General features: G+C 34.5%; 1 protein-coding gene across 1 annotated transcript; it reads left to right on the plus strand.

Annotated features, from left to right (window-relative positions):
• Positions 1–1,273: 1,273 nt before the first annotated feature.
• LOC113073403 (scavenger receptor cysteine-rich domain-containing group B protein) lies at positions 1,274–17,344 on the plus strand. Its single transcript, XM_026246285.1, has 12 exons — positions 1,274–2,079; positions 4,867–4,981; positions 5,259–5,291; positions 7,144–7,182; positions 9,264–9,566; positions 9,790–9,855; positions 11,761–12,075; positions 12,757–12,834; positions 13,020–13,091; positions 13,759–14,073; positions 15,257–15,349; positions 16,830–17,344. The coding sequence occupies exons 2-12, from the start codon at positions 4,891–4,893 to the stop codon at positions 17,141–17,143; spliced, it is 1,719 nt and encodes a 572-aa protein (XP_026102070.1). The 5' UTR covers positions 1,274–2,079; positions 4,867–4,890; the 3' UTR covers positions 17,144–17,344.
• Positions 17,345–18,025: the final 681 nt, after the last annotated feature.

Below are 18,025 nucleotides of genomic sequence, written 5' to 3' on the forward strand. Positions count from 1 at the left end.
GTGTTTTGATTTTGTTTGTGCACGTCTGTCGTCTGTGAGGGGCTGCCGTGCTGTTTTGTGTTTATTTTGATTATTAAAATGTAATTTGATTGCCCGCCGGTTCCCGCCTCCTTCTTCCCGTGAATATGAAGTTTTGTACTGTGTTACAACCACACAAAAGGAAATATGTAATCCAGGAACTAGTGTGATATTCCGGGATATTCCTTGATTCCAGACATCACACTAGTTCCTGAATTATGTTATTTCTACATAAAATTAAATAATAAATTGTCATTTTTTTGTATTATTTCAGTGTCCTCAAATTACATGATAGCATTAAAAATAAGAAAAGATACAAATATTGGCTACTGTCAGATCTGTCTGCTTTCAATGACTCCAGCTATATATAAAAATAATCAAAAGTAATGAAAAAGTGTCTGAATCAGTTTATTTTTACTCACCCCGAAGCATCCTAGGTGTATGTGGCTTTCTTCTTTTAGATGAATCCAATGGGAGTTATATAAAAAACTTATATATTTCAAATGTAATAAACCCTTTTTTTGTGGAAGACTTGCAGACGGATAAAAAGAAAAATATGCATCGTATGCCCACCTCTGGGAAGTGTAGGAGCAAAGAAAACAAAGTTTCCTTAGTTCAACAAAAAGAAAACCAGTCTCCTCTTGGCTACTAAGCTCCAACAAGGTTTTTTTTTTTTTTTTTTACAAACCCTCGTTTTGTGCTTCTTATTCGTGACCAGCGTGTTGTTCTCTAATCGTCCAGTTCCCAACAGTAACAGAAGTGAGAAAAAAAGTCTGGATATTTATCTTACAAAAACACATGGATTCGCTTTACCCCCCCCCCCCCTCTTCTGAAGCCAAGTGAGGGACGTTTTATTACAGATGCACGCACTTTATTTCTCGTTTTCTGAACCGTTGACAACAAACACCCCTTACCAAACCCAAAATACGTAGGGACCAGGACAATATCTTCATGCAAAGAAAGAAGGCAGAACTTTTATTCTCGTTGTTCCATTTCATGGAAACGCTGTGTGTTTTGTTTTGAAAGCGAAGCTCCAGTACTTTGTTTTGACTTCCAAAAAAGGACATGACTAGAAATCAGTGGTGAAGTTGTATTTACAACACTGTTCCAGAACAGTTCAACCTAAATATTTGTTTGTGTGCAATGCATTTAACAGAGGACTGTTTCCTGAACCTACAATGCCGGCTGTTCTGACTCACAACCTGTAAGTATGTTTTCATATGTAAAGGATTTGCCACTGATGATTAAAACCTGAGTTTTGAGCAGTGTAGAGTCAAGTTTGTTGTCTGTCAATTCCCGATAACAAATGCACACATGGTTTTCTATATACGCAGTGTAAAAAGACAAAATAACTCATTATAATCAGTAATTATGTCCCCACTGGATGCAATGAATGCCTATTTGGCTATTTGAGGTCAAATGCTTCACACAGTGGCAGTAATGATCATGGAAGCTGTCCAAACATTAGCACAATCAAAGTGAATGAACTGATATTGTGACTACAGCCGAACACTATTGATCAAGCGGAGGAGCAGGATGAGTCTGATGGCCAGAACTTAAAAGCCTGAACATACAGATTTAAAATTTGGTTTTATATGCAAAATGTGAAAGCTCGGTAATGACAATGTAAAAGCATGCACCTGCACGTTCCTGTACAGCGCTTTGGATGAACCACACCTTCTGTGAGTGCAACCTGAAACCAGAGATGCTGAGATAGCTGTGAAGGGCCGGTCTTCTGTCCTCCTCCCTTTTCCTCTTCACTCACATGAACCCAGCAGGGACGAGGTGTCAGGGCATTAACATACAATGCTATTGTCCTTTTATTTAATTTTTTTTCGAGCAGCCATATACTTATAGACTCACAAGGTTAATGAGATGAAAGACCTTGTGGCTCTTCTGCTGGACGCACTACTGTTTTTCTCTTTTCCCAGGAAAAGTTTACCTCTGAGAGTCGGAGAATCGTCCTGTGAGCTGCAAGTCATCTGAATTACAGAGCACAGTGGACTGTTGCCTTTTTGTGCTTTTATTTCTGAATTTGAAGAAAACTGCTTTTCAACTAAGGTATGTTTATACTTATCATTATGAGGCATAAATAAAATAATAATAAATATTATAATTTTTTTAAATAAAAAAAATAAATTATATTTTTATTTAAATAGCATATTCTGTAATAAATCATTGTGAAAAATGATGGTGTAGTCAAAAACAACATATAAAAATACTTCTTAAAAAAAACAACTTTTCAACATATGCTTTATGCAAAAATATTAATATATTTATATATATATATATATATATATTAAAAAAACTAATATTTTGTAATTCTGATATTGTGAAAAAAAAATTATAATTGAAATTAACCATAACCCTTAAAATAAAACAAAATTTGCTTTATGCAAAAAATATTTATATAACTTTTATATATACATTTTTTTTCATAAAGCACCTTTGTAATAATATATTACTATATATTTAAAATAATAATAAAGTGTTTTATTATTAGTTTTTTATTATATATATATATATATATATATATATATATATATATATATATGAAAAAAGCTAATTATTGAAATTATCTTTTTTTTATATACAACTTGTCAAAAGAAACTTACTGCAATATATTGTTCTATACTGAATTAAATATCATTGTATATATTAAAATCATGCATATCTTTAGAAAAATGATAGAATCTGGAATTTTGCAATAGTTATTAGTTGTGGTTTATTATTATTTTCCAAAAGTAGATTCTTTTAAATATTCATTATTCAAACTTAAGGTTCACCAATTTCTTTGCAAAGTCTTAATTGAAAAGAAATAACACCAGAAACCATAAAACAATCAAAGTTAATCTTTTGATGGTGAACTTGGATCAAAATCCAGTTTGGAGTCAAAAGCGAGATGACAGTTCTCTCCCAGTTTATCTGTGTGTATTTCTGCAAGCGGCTGGGATCTGTCAGCGTGAGAAGGAGAGAGAGGGAGTGCAAACACAGGCCACACAAAAGCCAACATTATTCCCTCGTGGATCCATGCTTCATCCAGCCATGAATGGAGTATTGAAAACGTAATATTGGTGACTAGATTCATTTTCAGGCCTTCACAACTGCACCATTTTGTCTGCAGGCTCTCGTTAGAAAGTTCTCAATCTGAGCGTCAGGGTTTTAGCTCTTCAAATGCTGAAACTTCATGTGAATAGGCCGTGATTTGATTTGCTTTTGGTTGCTGTCAGACAGAGGTTTCGATTCAGTTTGGCTTGCCTTATATGATCATTGTGAGGTTTCTGACTTCTTGAGGCACCTGAAGAAGAGAAAAAACACAAATAAGATCTCTTACAATGCAATTTTCCCTTTGAGCATCCAATTATGCAAACTGCTGGCTGAAGCAATGTCATTTTGGGAGATACTTTTATAGTTTTAATTAATATTTTGAAGTAGTTTTTGTTTTCATTTCAGTTAATGTTTTAATAATTATATTGTGTTTTTGTAAAAAAAAAAAAAAAGTTTTCAACTAGAATTAAATTGATTAATTTATTTTACAAATATTTGATTTAAGTTAAAATTATATATTTTTTATGGATTTAGTTTCAGTTGCATGTAATAACCCTGGGCTGAAGCTCGTGTTAATTTGATGTCAGGTCTCACCAGTTTTATTTATTTTAAATTTTTGTTAATATTTTGAATTAGATTTTATTTTTAAGCTTTCATGATCATTTTAGTAAAAAAAAAAAAAAAAAGTTTTAGTAATTTTGTTGCGTATTTTTGTCATTTTTATTAGTTTTTGGTTTAAAGTAAATCATTTTTATTATTAAGGTTTTAGTTATTTTAATGCATCAACTTAAATTAACAGAAATGAGAATGGTTGCCTTCGCAATTTTTATTTTTTTTTAGTTTAGTTTTAGTTAACTACAATATGTTTATCTGATGGTTAGTGCTCACTATAGTGTTATTTTAGTTTTATTAAGAAACTAAAATGTCTATATGCATCTTTTTGTAATTTTCATATATCAAGTTAAACTAAAATGGCAAATGTTGACTTGGAAACTAGCTGAAGTAATCCAGGTTCTCACAGACATAAGGCAACCAATGCTAAATGCTTTCCGTCCTGCCCTTCTTCCTCCACTATCTACCCCTCTTCTGTACCCCAGCGGTGTCATCAGCTGCCTGAGCGTTCAGGACGGTCCCAGTGACAGATTCGCAGGAAGCAGCGTTTAGCCGCTGACGATGGCGGCCACAGACAGCAGAAATGTCTTTTTGTGCACCCAAGGCCCGGAATGTTCACTATCTGCGCCGCCGAATATCATATTCTCCCCCAGAGCCGAGATCCTGAGCCCAATCCCACCATTTACACGCATTCCAGCATGAGGTCAGAAGGGGTTTGGGGAAAACAAAAAGAGAAGTGTTGTGAACTTGCAATTATATGTATAAGAGTTCTAGAATCCAGATCCAAAAAATGGGTCAAATTTGGACATGCAAATCAATCTGAAAGCAACCGAAAATTACTTTCACATGCAAAAATACATACAATGCATGACTCTACATTAAAATGCATCACTCATTTATACATAAACACATTTTACTCCATCTCTAGAGCATAAAAACCTCTCTGGATAGCATATGACCAGGTCACAAGCGATGGGCCTGCTCTCGTATATCAGTATATGAGTGCATGTGTGTTTTTACATAATGTACTATGAGATGAAGCTGTCCAATCACTGAGCAGCAGACTCAGTAGTAGCCTAGTTACTGTACAGCTATAGTGAAAATAAGCAACAGTAGAAGACAGAAAACGCAGATAAACGGGTCTTGAGAGGATAAAGGTCTCACACAAGGTGTTTGTATGTGTTGCAGGCGTCCAGCTGCATCTATTCTGCCATGAACAGATGCTGTAAATCTGCTGCCTGGATCCTCACCTGCCTGCTGGCGTCGTTCTTACTGATCACATTCACCTGCTTCCTTCCAACCGGTGCGTCTCAGCTGTACAGATATAAAATATACGCTACCGGTCAAACGTTTGGAGTAATTAAGTCTCTTTTGCTGACCAAAGCCACATTTATTTGATCAAAAATAGCATTATATGCAATAGCATGAGCATTATGGGTGTTCAAGCAGATCAATGACTCTCAAAGAATCTTACAAATGATTCATAATCATGCAAACGCCAGCAGAGATGTGAGATAATGCGTGTATTTAACTTATTTGATGATGATGTTAATAATTGTGTTGATCTTTTCTATATGCAGAAGACATCAAACTCCAGCAAAGATCAGTTTCCAGTAAGTATCATTTTAAACAAAACCTTTGACCTTTCATTAACAATTTCCTAGAAACCACCATAGCAACCGCATAACAACATTCTACAAACAACTCAGAGCATCATAGCAACCATGAAGCAACATTCTAAACAACTTGCTACATTGTGGCGGCAAAACATTTGAAAATGTACAATGTAAAATCTTGAATACTACTGAATAAAAACATAAAAAAATTATTGCAGCTTTTTATTTAAATTAGTTTGTTTATGAATTCGGAATCGTGGGTTGCTGTATACACTCAGAACTGTGAGATAAAAAGTCCCAATTACCTTTTTATTCCTCAGAAGTGGGCTTCCATAGTGAATACTTGCATGAAAAAAAGAACCTTTCTCAAAGTTAACGAGTTTTTATAAAACAAGTATATTTTACAAGAAAAAAAATAAGTTTTTCTACTTCAGAATGTAATGTTTAAATGTGTTGCATGCTCTTCTTGTAATGACTCATTGTAATGAAAAATTTACTAGCAATTTCTAACTAGCTTTTACACCCAGTTTTTTCCAAATGCATTAATATTAACCCACTAGCGAATAACATTTCAGCAACATACATATTAAAGGTTAAGGTTATAAACTGACCTAAATGGGATGTGTTGAAAAAAAAAGGCTTTTTTCGGCTTTCTTTGTCAGGAGCTGAAATCGAGCTCCATTGATTCACAGTTATACAAAAGCCTCTAGCTGTCTCAATACTGCTACAGACCCAGTGAAAGTGTGTCTGAGGAGAGAAGGGAAGGGAAGCGCTTGGTCAAAAACACTACTAACAAAATCATCTAGGCAAAATCATGTCTAGCTAACCATGTCATAAAACATTCATTCATAAAAATATTCAATATTTAAGAGTACATATACATTAATGAAAGCATGGAGTTGACCACACATTTGATTAGTCACAGAGAAACAGTGCACTCAAATACAGATTTATTCATTTAATTTAAAGTATTATTCATTTCATTTCTCTACCTTTTTTTTGGGGGGGTTCGGTAAGATTTGTACAAATGTTTTTGAACGAATACTCTAATGCTCACCAAGATTACACTTATTTTTTATATTTTTTCCAAAAATACAGTAGAAAACAGTATAACAGTATAACAATTTAAAATAACAGTTTAAATAAATAAAAAATCCTAACAATGTAACATCGCCACCTTTGATCAATATGTGTCCTTGCTGATTTACTTTTACATAATAATAACAATAATAATAAATCTTACTGATCCCAAACTTTTGAATGGAAGTGTATATACAATATATATATATATATATATATATATATATATATATATATATATATATATATATATATATATATATATATATGCACAAATATATATGTATATACTGTATATATACACATACATCACAAACAAATTAAACATGGCACACAATGAAACTACGAAAAACAAAGAAAAACTTTTACATACTGTAATATTTCTAAAACGTATCCAAAATATGTGGCTCATTAATGCGTCTCAGAGGTCTACATTGGTAACAAGTAGAATTACTGCTAATATTTTTCTCTATATTTGAGATTCAATATCCACTGTCTGAATTTGTTCAGTCTGACCATCTGATCTTGCATTATGAGATGTGTGTAATATTGTTTCTTACATCTGTTCAGCAGTGAGTCTGTGCGTCTCACAGCCCGAGCTGAATTCAGAGTCTCCCTATTTTCACCAGTCTAAAATTACAGGAAAATAGATGTAGTAGATATAGAGGGCCGCAGCTCTGGAGCGCCAAGAGCTTCCTTTCAACAAATAATTTGACACAATCGTTGTTTGCTCTCTCTTTGACTTTCTCTCCTGTTTTTTTTTCAACAGCCACCAACACAAATGCCCCAGTGACAACACAGTCTCAAGGTGAGCGTGTTAGGATCTCACTCTCTCACTCTTTCTTACATCTTTGTATGAGAACACCCTTTTAAGAAAAGAGAAGTTTCCCGTCGCGCATTGGCAGGATCACGGCAGGAAAGGATCATAATTGGCACTGAGGCACCAGAAAATACACAATCCCTTCTCCACCGCTATGCCATGTCCTCACTCTCTTTTTGGAGTCGTATGTCATATTTAGACTTATTATTGTGCGTTACGTTGAAGGGGATTAGAGACATTCTTACAGGCTTCATTATATCATTATATTTGAGCCGTGCAGTGTGTTATTCAGAAACCAGCCGTTTTCATATATGCACTTTTCTCTTCTGTTTTTGGACATGCATAATGTCTTGTTTGAATATTATACCAAGGTATTGCAAGGTAATACCATTTTATGGATGTATAATAGCAATATAATGTTATTCTTTGAAATATCATGTTCATATAAATATGATATAAATATATTGAACTATGCAATTTATTTGTATAATTTTTTTTACAAATTCTTTAAGGTAAATTGGAGCACCATGTATTTACCGTGGTACATGTATAAATTCAAGATTCAGTACCATAGCACTGACATAGTTCAAAGAGAATATTTTACATGCAAAAATAAAGACTCAAATTTCTCCATTAAGTTGCAAAATATATATTTTTGATCTTAAAAAAACATGAGTTTTCCAAAGACATAGCTTAAAAACATACCGGAGTTATAAATAGTTAACATAAACTGAAACCATTACTCTGTCACTTTTTATGTACCATACTCTGAGGTGCTAAATAAAAATAAAAACTATACAGAAATGTTTTTTAATAAATAAATGTAACAAAAACACAGTAAAATTATCAAAACTTTAAAATTAAAATGCAATCAGAAAATATTAATATAAATAAAATGCATACTAATTTATAATAAAATGTATTCTACTAACTAAATATAAATAAAAACTAATTCAAAATATTAATAAAAATTATAATAATATCTCAATTATACTAAAATGACATGTGAAAAATAACAAATTACTGAATAAAACTATGAAAGATATATATATATATAAAATAAAAAGATAATAGATGTATAATAACATTTTTGATGGCTGCCAAGACAATGTTTTCATTTAGTGGAACTGGATATACAAAAACTATTAAAATAACTAAAACTAGAACTGAAATAAGAATCAATTTTAAAAATATAGAGACATGTTTATAAAATAATAAATATAAAAAAAAAAAATACATTTCTAAACCTTTAACTAAAATGAAAAAGAAAATGCAACAAATATAGGCTAATTAAAAATATTTATAAGAACTATAATATTATTTCAGTTATATCAAAATAACACTGAAACATACATGTACCCTGCATGTTCTAGCAATTTCCAGAGTTATCATAGATAATAAAACTAAAACAATACTAAATACTAAATGAAACTGAAATGAAATATTAATTTAGTTTAACTTGAAAAGTAAAGTTAAAAAGCTAAAACAAAACAAAATTCTAAAACTAACTAAAAAGGTGAGACATCAAATCTGGATAATATTCAGTACGATTATAAAAGCATAAATCCAGTAATTCACTTCCATCAACACCTCCGAAGATTGCACAGAGATACCTGTATACACCTTTCTGGATCAACATTTTTACTCCATAACGTTATACAGTTTTCATTCATATGCTGTCTATTGCTGATGATCGCATTATTTATCATATGCATCTAATTACATAAGAGATCACTAGTTTTTCCATCCTGTTCATGTGTGTTTTTGTTTGGGAGGTTTTGTACTGTAGATGTGTAATAGCGCCCCCAAGTGTATAACAGTGAAAACATGAAAAGCTGTAAAAAATTGCGGGGAAAGAGTTAACAATTAAAAGTTTTTTGTCATTTGGAAGTATGTAGGCCTTCTTGCATTGTTATGCTGTTACATTCGGTGGCATAAGATGGTCTTTAAAAAAATGAAAATAAAATTGCTTATCGCAATTACTTCGAGGGCAATATATCGCTCAACAAAAAGTAGTTATAGTGACAGTGTCGCAGTATAATGCTGAAAGTAATGCGCTGGGCTTCCAGTGCGGCTGGTGAACGGCAGGAACCCGTGCGAGGGCCGTGTGGAGGTGCTCTTTAACAGCACGTGGGGGACGGTGTGCGATGACGACTGGGACATGGTGGACTCCAATGTGGTGTGTCGGCTTCTGGACTGCGGTGTGGCCGTGGCTGTGGGAACCAGCTCCAGGTTCGGCCAGGGATCCGGTCCCATCCTGCTGGACAACGTGGACTGTAAAGGAGGAGAGATGGACCTCAGTCAGTGCAGGAATCAGGGATGGGGTGTCCATAACTGCTACCACTATGAAGACGTGGCCGTCACCTGTAAAGGTATGTGGAGAGACCCAAGGAACACCACTCAGAGTCAATATGCTGAAACATCCAAGCTCTTTTTTCCTGCTTCTGCTTTTTTTTTTTTTTTTTTTTTTTAGTGCATTAAAGTTTCTTTGCATGGGTTCATGGGTTATAATGCTCTTTATAATCATATATGTGACAAATAAAAATCTTATTAAGATTCATTTAAGTGAGATCATGACTTGTTCGTTTCTCACAGGCAATAATGCCATCGAACCCCGAGGCCTGGAGCCCACCACACCGTCCCGTCTGATCTCTACTTTAAGTGAGTTGCAAAGTTTATTCGGCCCTTTTTTTACTTTTACATGAGGATATATCCACTTCTAATTCATTTTTGTGTTTTACATAAACATATTATGGAATGTTAGGATTACCGAACTAAATTTGATTAAACAAGATGGAATATTTCACAGAGACACAAAACACCAGAGATTTCTTCTCATACTGAAGTTGCTTGTACTGTTGATTTCCCTCCAAAACTGCACAGTGGCTCATTATAATTAGTGTTATATTAATAACAGTAAGATTTAGTTTTAAATATTTTAAAATATGTTTTTAAATGTCTATATATTTTTAATTATTTAATTTTTACTCCAGCTGTTTTACAAGTTTATTTATTTTATTTATTATTATTATTATTATTATTATTATTATTATTATTATTATTATTATTATTATTATTATTATTATTTCATTTACTGCTTATTTTACAGCATTTACTGAGTCACAATATATATTCTTAAGAAATACAAAATTTAATTTTGGTTATATAATTACTCAACAATTTATCCCAAATGAAAAGTGCAGTGATGAACTACAGATCACATCAGAACTTCCTCTGAAGGATCATGTTCATCCTGTCTTTGCTTCTCTCATCCTGTTTCAGTATAATCTATTCACCTAATATAGCTCAGAGGTTATAACAGCTAAAGAAAGAAACAAAGCCTTATGGGAATTTGTTTGGGGAATTTAATGGCATTGGAATTCATGATATGTTCCTCATGTTTCCAATTCGAGGCACATTAGTGTGTGTTTACTTGAAACCGTAGCCCTCCGTCTGCATCATATTCAATGCCAAGTTCATATTCAATCCTGCAGTAAAAAAAAAAAAAAAAAGGTATTTAATTGCACAAACGTCCATCTTTAGCTCGTGAAATTCTCCAGCAATCAAGTCTCAAATCTGATCCTCAGGATCTTTTGAGGAGCGTTTGTTTCCAGAAGCTTTAGTTTGAGTGTTCCTCAGCGGAGGAATGATCTTCACAAGCCTCCAGAACATCTCACATCTTCTGAGGAGCATTGATTTCTTCAGCTCTCAATCACTGTGTTATATGTGCGGATCATTAACATCTCATCTTACTGACACACATTACTGGAGACATAGAGCACAGACTCATATTCATATTATTTTATGGAAGTATCTGGTGTAACGTTGAAAGGGTCTCAGTGATTTAAATGTAAAAGTGTTTGAATTTCCTCTTACTTTCTGAGGCATCAATTCTTACTTTAAAACAAGAATACAATAATTCTCAAAAAAAAATTTTTTTTCCAAAAATGATGTCTTTTGAGAGTAACACATCTATTATGCATTAGAAAGCAACAGCAGTAAAGGTATTTGGTGTTGAAAAAAAATGTCAAAAAATTTAATAAATAAATACATTTCTATTACAGTACACTCTTAAAAATAAATGTGCTTCAAAATGTTCTTCAAGTGATGCTATAGAAGAACCATTTTTGGTTCCACAAAGAACCATTCAGTAATTTTCTTATCTTTTTAAAATCTGAAGAACCTTCTTTCGACCCAAAGACATTTTTGTGAAACAGTAAGCTTCTTCGGATGTTAAAGGTTCTTACATCTATCAGACGCTTTTTCTCCGCTACATACAAAATTTTTATTTAAACCCTGGGAATCGAACCCACAACCTTGCGCTGCTAACACAATGCTCTACCACTTGAGCCACAGAAACACTGAGAAACAATGGTTCCTTTATGAAACCATTTAGACAGAGAGGTTCTTCTATAGCATTACTGTAAAGCACCTTTATTTTTAAGAGTGCACAGGCCTATATTATAAATTTCTTTATAAAAGGAATGTTAAAAATGACTTTTAAAGAGCTGTCCGCTCTCATATTCAGTTGTTCCTTACACTACGTCTGACCGTCGTGTGCTGTAGGAGACGGGGCGGTGCGTCTGGCGGGGTCCGGGGACCGCTGTCAGGGCCGGGTGGAGATCTACTATCAGGGCAGCTGGGGGACGGTGTGTGATGACGATTGGAGCATGGTGGACGCTTCAGTCGTGTGTCAACAAGTCGGCTGCGGACAAGCTGTCGGCGCACCTTCAAATTCCTACTTCGGCTACGGCACGGGACGGATTTTGCTGGACAATGTGAATTGTAACGGGCAGGAGGGAAGCCTGGCCACCTGTAACAGCCTCGGCTGGGGAGTACACAACTGTGGTCATCATGAGGACGCCGGGGTCATCTGCTCAGGTGGGCTTCTTTCCTATTACTATTTCCTGTGGATGTGCACGACTCTTCTGATTCTTCGGTCACTATAGGTAAATAACTACAGGAAAAAATACTTGCTAAAAACTAATGATTAGGGATACAATAATAATATCAAATAATATGATTATAAATACCAGTTTGCTATCAAGCAGCATAACTGACTGTACAGCTAATATGACTGGAAGTGTATGTGAGCCTCACACATTCAAGTTACAAACATCCACACTGCTTTTACATCAAAAATTAAGATCATCACATCAACTCACTAAACTCACACATAAAATGTACATTTTCTGTTGAACAAGCCATATTCATATATCCAGTCCAACATAATTTTTTATTATTATTTAAAATTTATTTAGCTTTTTTTTCTTTTCTTTATAAGACATATATAGTGATTTTATTTTATAGTTTTCCATTATTTTGCTATTTTATTTGGTAATTTTTTCCAATATTTTTGCAATTTTATTTTGCACTTCCACTCATAATTTCATTCTTTTTGCAAATTTCTTTAACATTTTTATGAGATAGATAGATCTTTATTTTTACCTAAAAAACAAGTGATTTTTAGTGTAATCTCAGACTTTCAGACCTGACTGTGTGTAAATATTGGATAATAGTGTATTCCTTGGATAGCAGATCTAATTCTCTCTCATATTTCAGGTGTCAGTTCCACCATGGTCCCGATTATCAACACCGAGACAAGAGGCAGAGAGTTCATCCTTCCTGAAAGCACAGCAGGTATAAACTCTGCCGATTCTGTACATAAAGCCTGTAACTTCACCTGTGATTTTCAATAATGCCATCTGTCACACACTGCCTGCTAACAGGACCGTCCTGAATTATAAGCCCCTTAGAGCAGGTGGCGTCCTTTGAAAACATCACAGAGAACAAATATTTTGTCTGTTCTTTTTCGTTATCTTCAGGGACAGAAACAGCAGTGGCAGTAAGCCTTGTAACCGCAACTGAGACGGTCTCTACAGCCTCAACAATGAAAGGTAGCAAAGACACAAACATCTCATGAAGCATCCAGTGACTATCTATCTATCTACAAACCGATTCCAAAAAAGTTGGGACACTGTAAAAATTGTGAGTAAAAAAGGAATGGAGTAATTTACAAACTTCATAAACTTATATTTTATTCACAATAGAATATAGATAACATATCAAATGTTGAAAGTGAGACATTTTGAAATGTCATGCCAAATATTGGCTCATTTTGGATTTCATGAGAGCTACCAGAAAAATTGGGACAGGTAGCAATAAGAGGCCGGAAAAGTCAAAAGTAAAAGCCAATTTGCAACTTATCAAGTCAATTGGGAACATGATTGGGTATAAAAAGAGCCTCTCAGAGCGGCAGTGTTTATCAGAAGTCAAGATGGGCAGAGGATCACCAATTCCCCCAATGCTGCGGCGAAAAATAGTGGCGCAATATCGGAAAGGAGTTTCTCTGAGAAAAATTGCAAAGAGTTTGAAGTTATCATCATCTACAGTGCATAATATCATCCAAAGATTCAGAGAATCTGGAACAATCTCTGTGCGTAAGGGTAAAGGCTGGAAAACCATGCTGGATGACCGTGAAATCCTAAACGTTTGAACAGCAGTGTATGTTTTGTGAGTTATCTGTTGTGTCTCTCTAACCCTCTTCATCCGTGGCTCTTTCAGAGAAGCCGAGCATCCGTTTGGTGAATGGCCTCAACAGCTGTCAGGGCCGAGTGGAAATCCTCTACTTCACCGTCTGGGGAACGGTCTGTGATGATGACTGGGATATGGACAACGCTCAGGTGGTCTGCAGACAGATGGGATGCGGGACGGCTATCGCAGCCAAACCTCTGGCTCACTTCGGCTACGGCTCCGGTCCCATACTGCTGGATAACGTGGACTGCAGTGGCAGCGAGCAGAAGCTGTCCGACTGCTTCAATCTGGGCTGGGGACAGCATAACTGCGGCCATTACGAAGACGCTGGAGTCATCTGTGAGCGTAAGAGAATTATAACATACCTTACAGTCTTACAGAACAATCACATGGAATAGTTTTGAAAAGCCATGCATTTTACATTCATATCTTTCCCTGGACCACAAAACCAGTCTTAAGTTCAATTCAATTAAATTCAAGTTTATTTGTATAGTGCTTTTTACAAATATTTAGTAGTAGCTTATAAGTGGTGGCTGTCAGTTTGTGCACATATGACAGGATTTTTCAGAAAAAATGCATTTTAAAAGAGATGTGTTTTTAATCTAGATTTAAACAGAGAGAGTGTGTCTGAACCCTGAACATTATCAGGAAGGATATTCCAGAGTTTGGGAGCCAAATGTGAAAAAGCTCTACCTCTTTTAGTGGACTATGCTATCCTAGGATGTTTCGAAATCTGAAAAACAAGCTTTCCATTGATGTGTGGTTTGTTAGGAGGACAATATTTGACTGAGATACAACTATCAGAAAATCTGGAATCTGAGGGAGCAAAAAAATCTAAATATTGAGAAAATCATCTTTAAAGTTGTTCAAATGAATTCTTAGCCATGCATATTACTAATCAAAAAAAGAAAATGATATTTAAGATAAGAAATGCATAGATAATACTTGTGTGCGCTGTTAATCCTTCATTCATGAAATTCATGCATTCATTCACAACACCACCATTTAATCACTATAAACACACACACACACACACACACATTCCTCGCTGCAACACAATGTTCTGCTGAATTGTGGTCAAGTCTTGCGGGCGTTTTTTCCTCTGGCACGCTTCCACTTTCACACACACTTACAAACACACACTCATTTGATTCAAGGTCAGCATTTGCAGCTAATTTAGAAGCATCCTCTGTACGTCAGTCAGCCGTGACTACATGAAAAACAAAGAGGTCCGTCAGAGCAAATCATCATCAGCACAGACCGCAGGGAAGCCGTCCTCCACACAGGCCACGTGCATCCACTAACGCATTAATACATGAATGCATGCATCTAATATATGAGCATTTAAGAGAAGAAGAAAGACTAAAATATACACAAGATTAAGGAATGCAAGTATGACTATCAACCCATGGATCATGAATGAGAACCACAAGTTAGTGTTTATAAAAGAATACGTTCATGTCACAGTCAATGAAAGTTAACCAAAAGAAGATTTTGAAGTATATCTTTTGTGCTGACTTTCTTTCAGCACTTACAGAGTATATGGTAGTCGGAAAAGACTTTGGCATATGGATGACAGAGAAACCTACAAGAGCAACTACAACCACATCACCAGCGGAGGGTAAGAACACCGAATCACTCTAGACTCTTAACATCCAAAAGGATTTTACAGAAACAGTCAATGTTTTCAGTTTTGAGTGACATATCCCTTTAAAATCAGAACTTATCACAACTTTTCAAAACCCGCAGAAAACCTGTATATAATTAAACACTGGTTATACCTACAGTTTTTGTTTACATTATATATCTATGTGTACTGTGTATATATATATATATATATGATGTATGTATATGTGTGTGTGTGTATATATATATATATATATATATATATATATATATATATATATATATATATATATATATATATACACACACACATATACACACACACACACATTCAGTATATTATTTAAAATTATTTACATGTATATACATTTATATATTCAGATTCTAATATTTGATATTATTTATAAATATATTTAATATATAAACAAAAATTTTCTTAAATATATACATGCATGTATATATACACAGTGTACACACATATATAGTGTAAACAAAACTTTTATTTTGGACGCAAACAATCGCGATTAATCATTTGGCAGCAATAAAATAATATGTTTCTTTCATCATCTGTGTTCACTGTGTTTTGTGAATTAATGAATATGTGATAGATCTGATAGATTTGGCTATTTAATATTATAATGGGTCAGAATCTTTCCAAGAAAAAATATCTGTGAATAAGGTCAGACAAAATAATCTTGTTTTCCTTCTGAATTAAAGCTGCAGTCGGTAACTTTTGACGCTCTAGCGGTTGATAAACAGAACTGCTTGCGTCTTGCGGAAGAACATCGTAGCCGGAACTACTTCTCTCTGTTTATGTCTATGAAGAATCACAAAGGTACTGGGTTACTCCGCCGCGGTATCCCCGAAGCAATCTAAAATAGTCCGAATATAAACACTTATTATAGGTGCACCCTAGTGATTCAGGACAAGCTAGAAACACGGTTTGGAAAATGGATTCATGGTGTACTCGCTTATTATGTTCATTTTTCTACATTTTGAACACAAACAAAGTTACGGACCGCAGCTCTGATTGGTTGATTTTTACCGGGAGCAGATGACTTTCTGCAAATGGCAATAGGACACTGGGAGGAGCCAGAGGAGCTTGATTTTTTCACAGATTATCTGTCTCATATTCTACTGTCAGGACATAATGACAGGTTTAACAAATATGTAAAAAACATATTTTTACAAAAGTTACCTACTGCAGCTTTAAATGCACAGATAATTGTTTCTCGTTTTAAGCATAAACTCACTTAGATATTAAAATATTTAGATATTTGTACTGGAAATCGAAAATACTAAGAAAGAAAATATTTATAATAATATGGGGGTTGTGGACAATAACTGAAAAGGCATGAATGCACACTTCTCCAAAACTAGTTTTCTGTATACTATGATTAAAGACACACTATTTCTAGTCTCTCTTACCGTTAAGGCACACAGCTGATCCCTCTTTTTCTTTATCTCTTCTCAAGGTACCATCAGACTCGTAGGGGGCCTGAATCACTGTGAGGGCCGTGTGGAGATATTCCTGAGAGGAGAATGGGGAACCGTGTGTGATGACGCTTGGGATATTGTGGATGCGAAGGTGGTGTGCAGGCAGATGGGCTGTGGGCTGCCTCGAGCCGCCCAGGTGATGGCCTACTTCGGTCCCGGCCATGGCACAATCCAGATGGACAATCTGAAGTGCACAGGCAGAGAAGCTGCTCTCACTCAGTGCTCTCACATAGCATGGAACATCCACAACTGTGACCATTCAGAGGATGCCAGCGTCACGTGTGAACTCTGACTCCGCCCACCACAGGCCACACCCACTGTAAGCCACGCCCACCACCCCGCCCAGTGAACACAGTGGGAGAGGAAGAGGTTTCCAGGACTTGTATGCATTTTGTACATAACGCCTCACGCCAACCCTGATGAAGAAATGTTCAAGATTAAATAATTACTAATAAATTATCCTAATATTGTTATATAAATAACTGTAATAAATATTATGAATGAAATTCTAATTATGCACTTTATAAACTATAAGAATGTGGGTGAACAAGTATGCTGAACATATTTTAAACTATTGATGGAAACCAAAGTTTTAGCCTGTCATTTTGTTTGCAAGCACCAAATTTATTATGCCATACAAAAACTTGTGTACTGTACTCCTAGTACTTTTCCGATTATAAAAAGAAACACAACCTTTTTATTTTACATTTTTAAAGATGGCTGTGTTGCATGTCTTAAATGTTAACAGTGTATCTGAATATATTTGCATTTTGTGGAATGAAAAATAGCTTTCATTATTATTTCAGAAATAATTATTAGGTTTGTTCAGAAAACAAAAATGTTCTCAGGTCCAGTTTGATTGGGAAAAATAATGGCTTTAATGCCAAAAAAAAATTATATCCTTTTGTTTCTGTTTTTGAGATGCACAGAATAAAAATTATTTGGATAAAGGAATATTGCATTGGTAATGAGGAAAGAAAACCATGTCATTGACCTAACTTCATAGCCTCTTAAAAAGAAAGAAATTTGTTTGATGTTATGATTAAGATATTTTATATACAATTTGTACATATAATAAGATATTTTACATACAATATTTTATATAAGATATTGAATATACAAAATATATTTTATTTACAATTATATATACATAACATAAATTTAAAAAAGAATT

The sequence above is a fragment of the Carassius auratus genome, chromosome 5, assembly GCF_003368295.1.
Source record: "Carassius auratus strain Wakin chromosome 5, ASM336829v1, whole genome shotgun sequence".
NCBI lineage: Eukaryota > Metazoa > Chordata > Actinopteri > Cypriniformes > Cyprinidae > Carassius > Carassius auratus.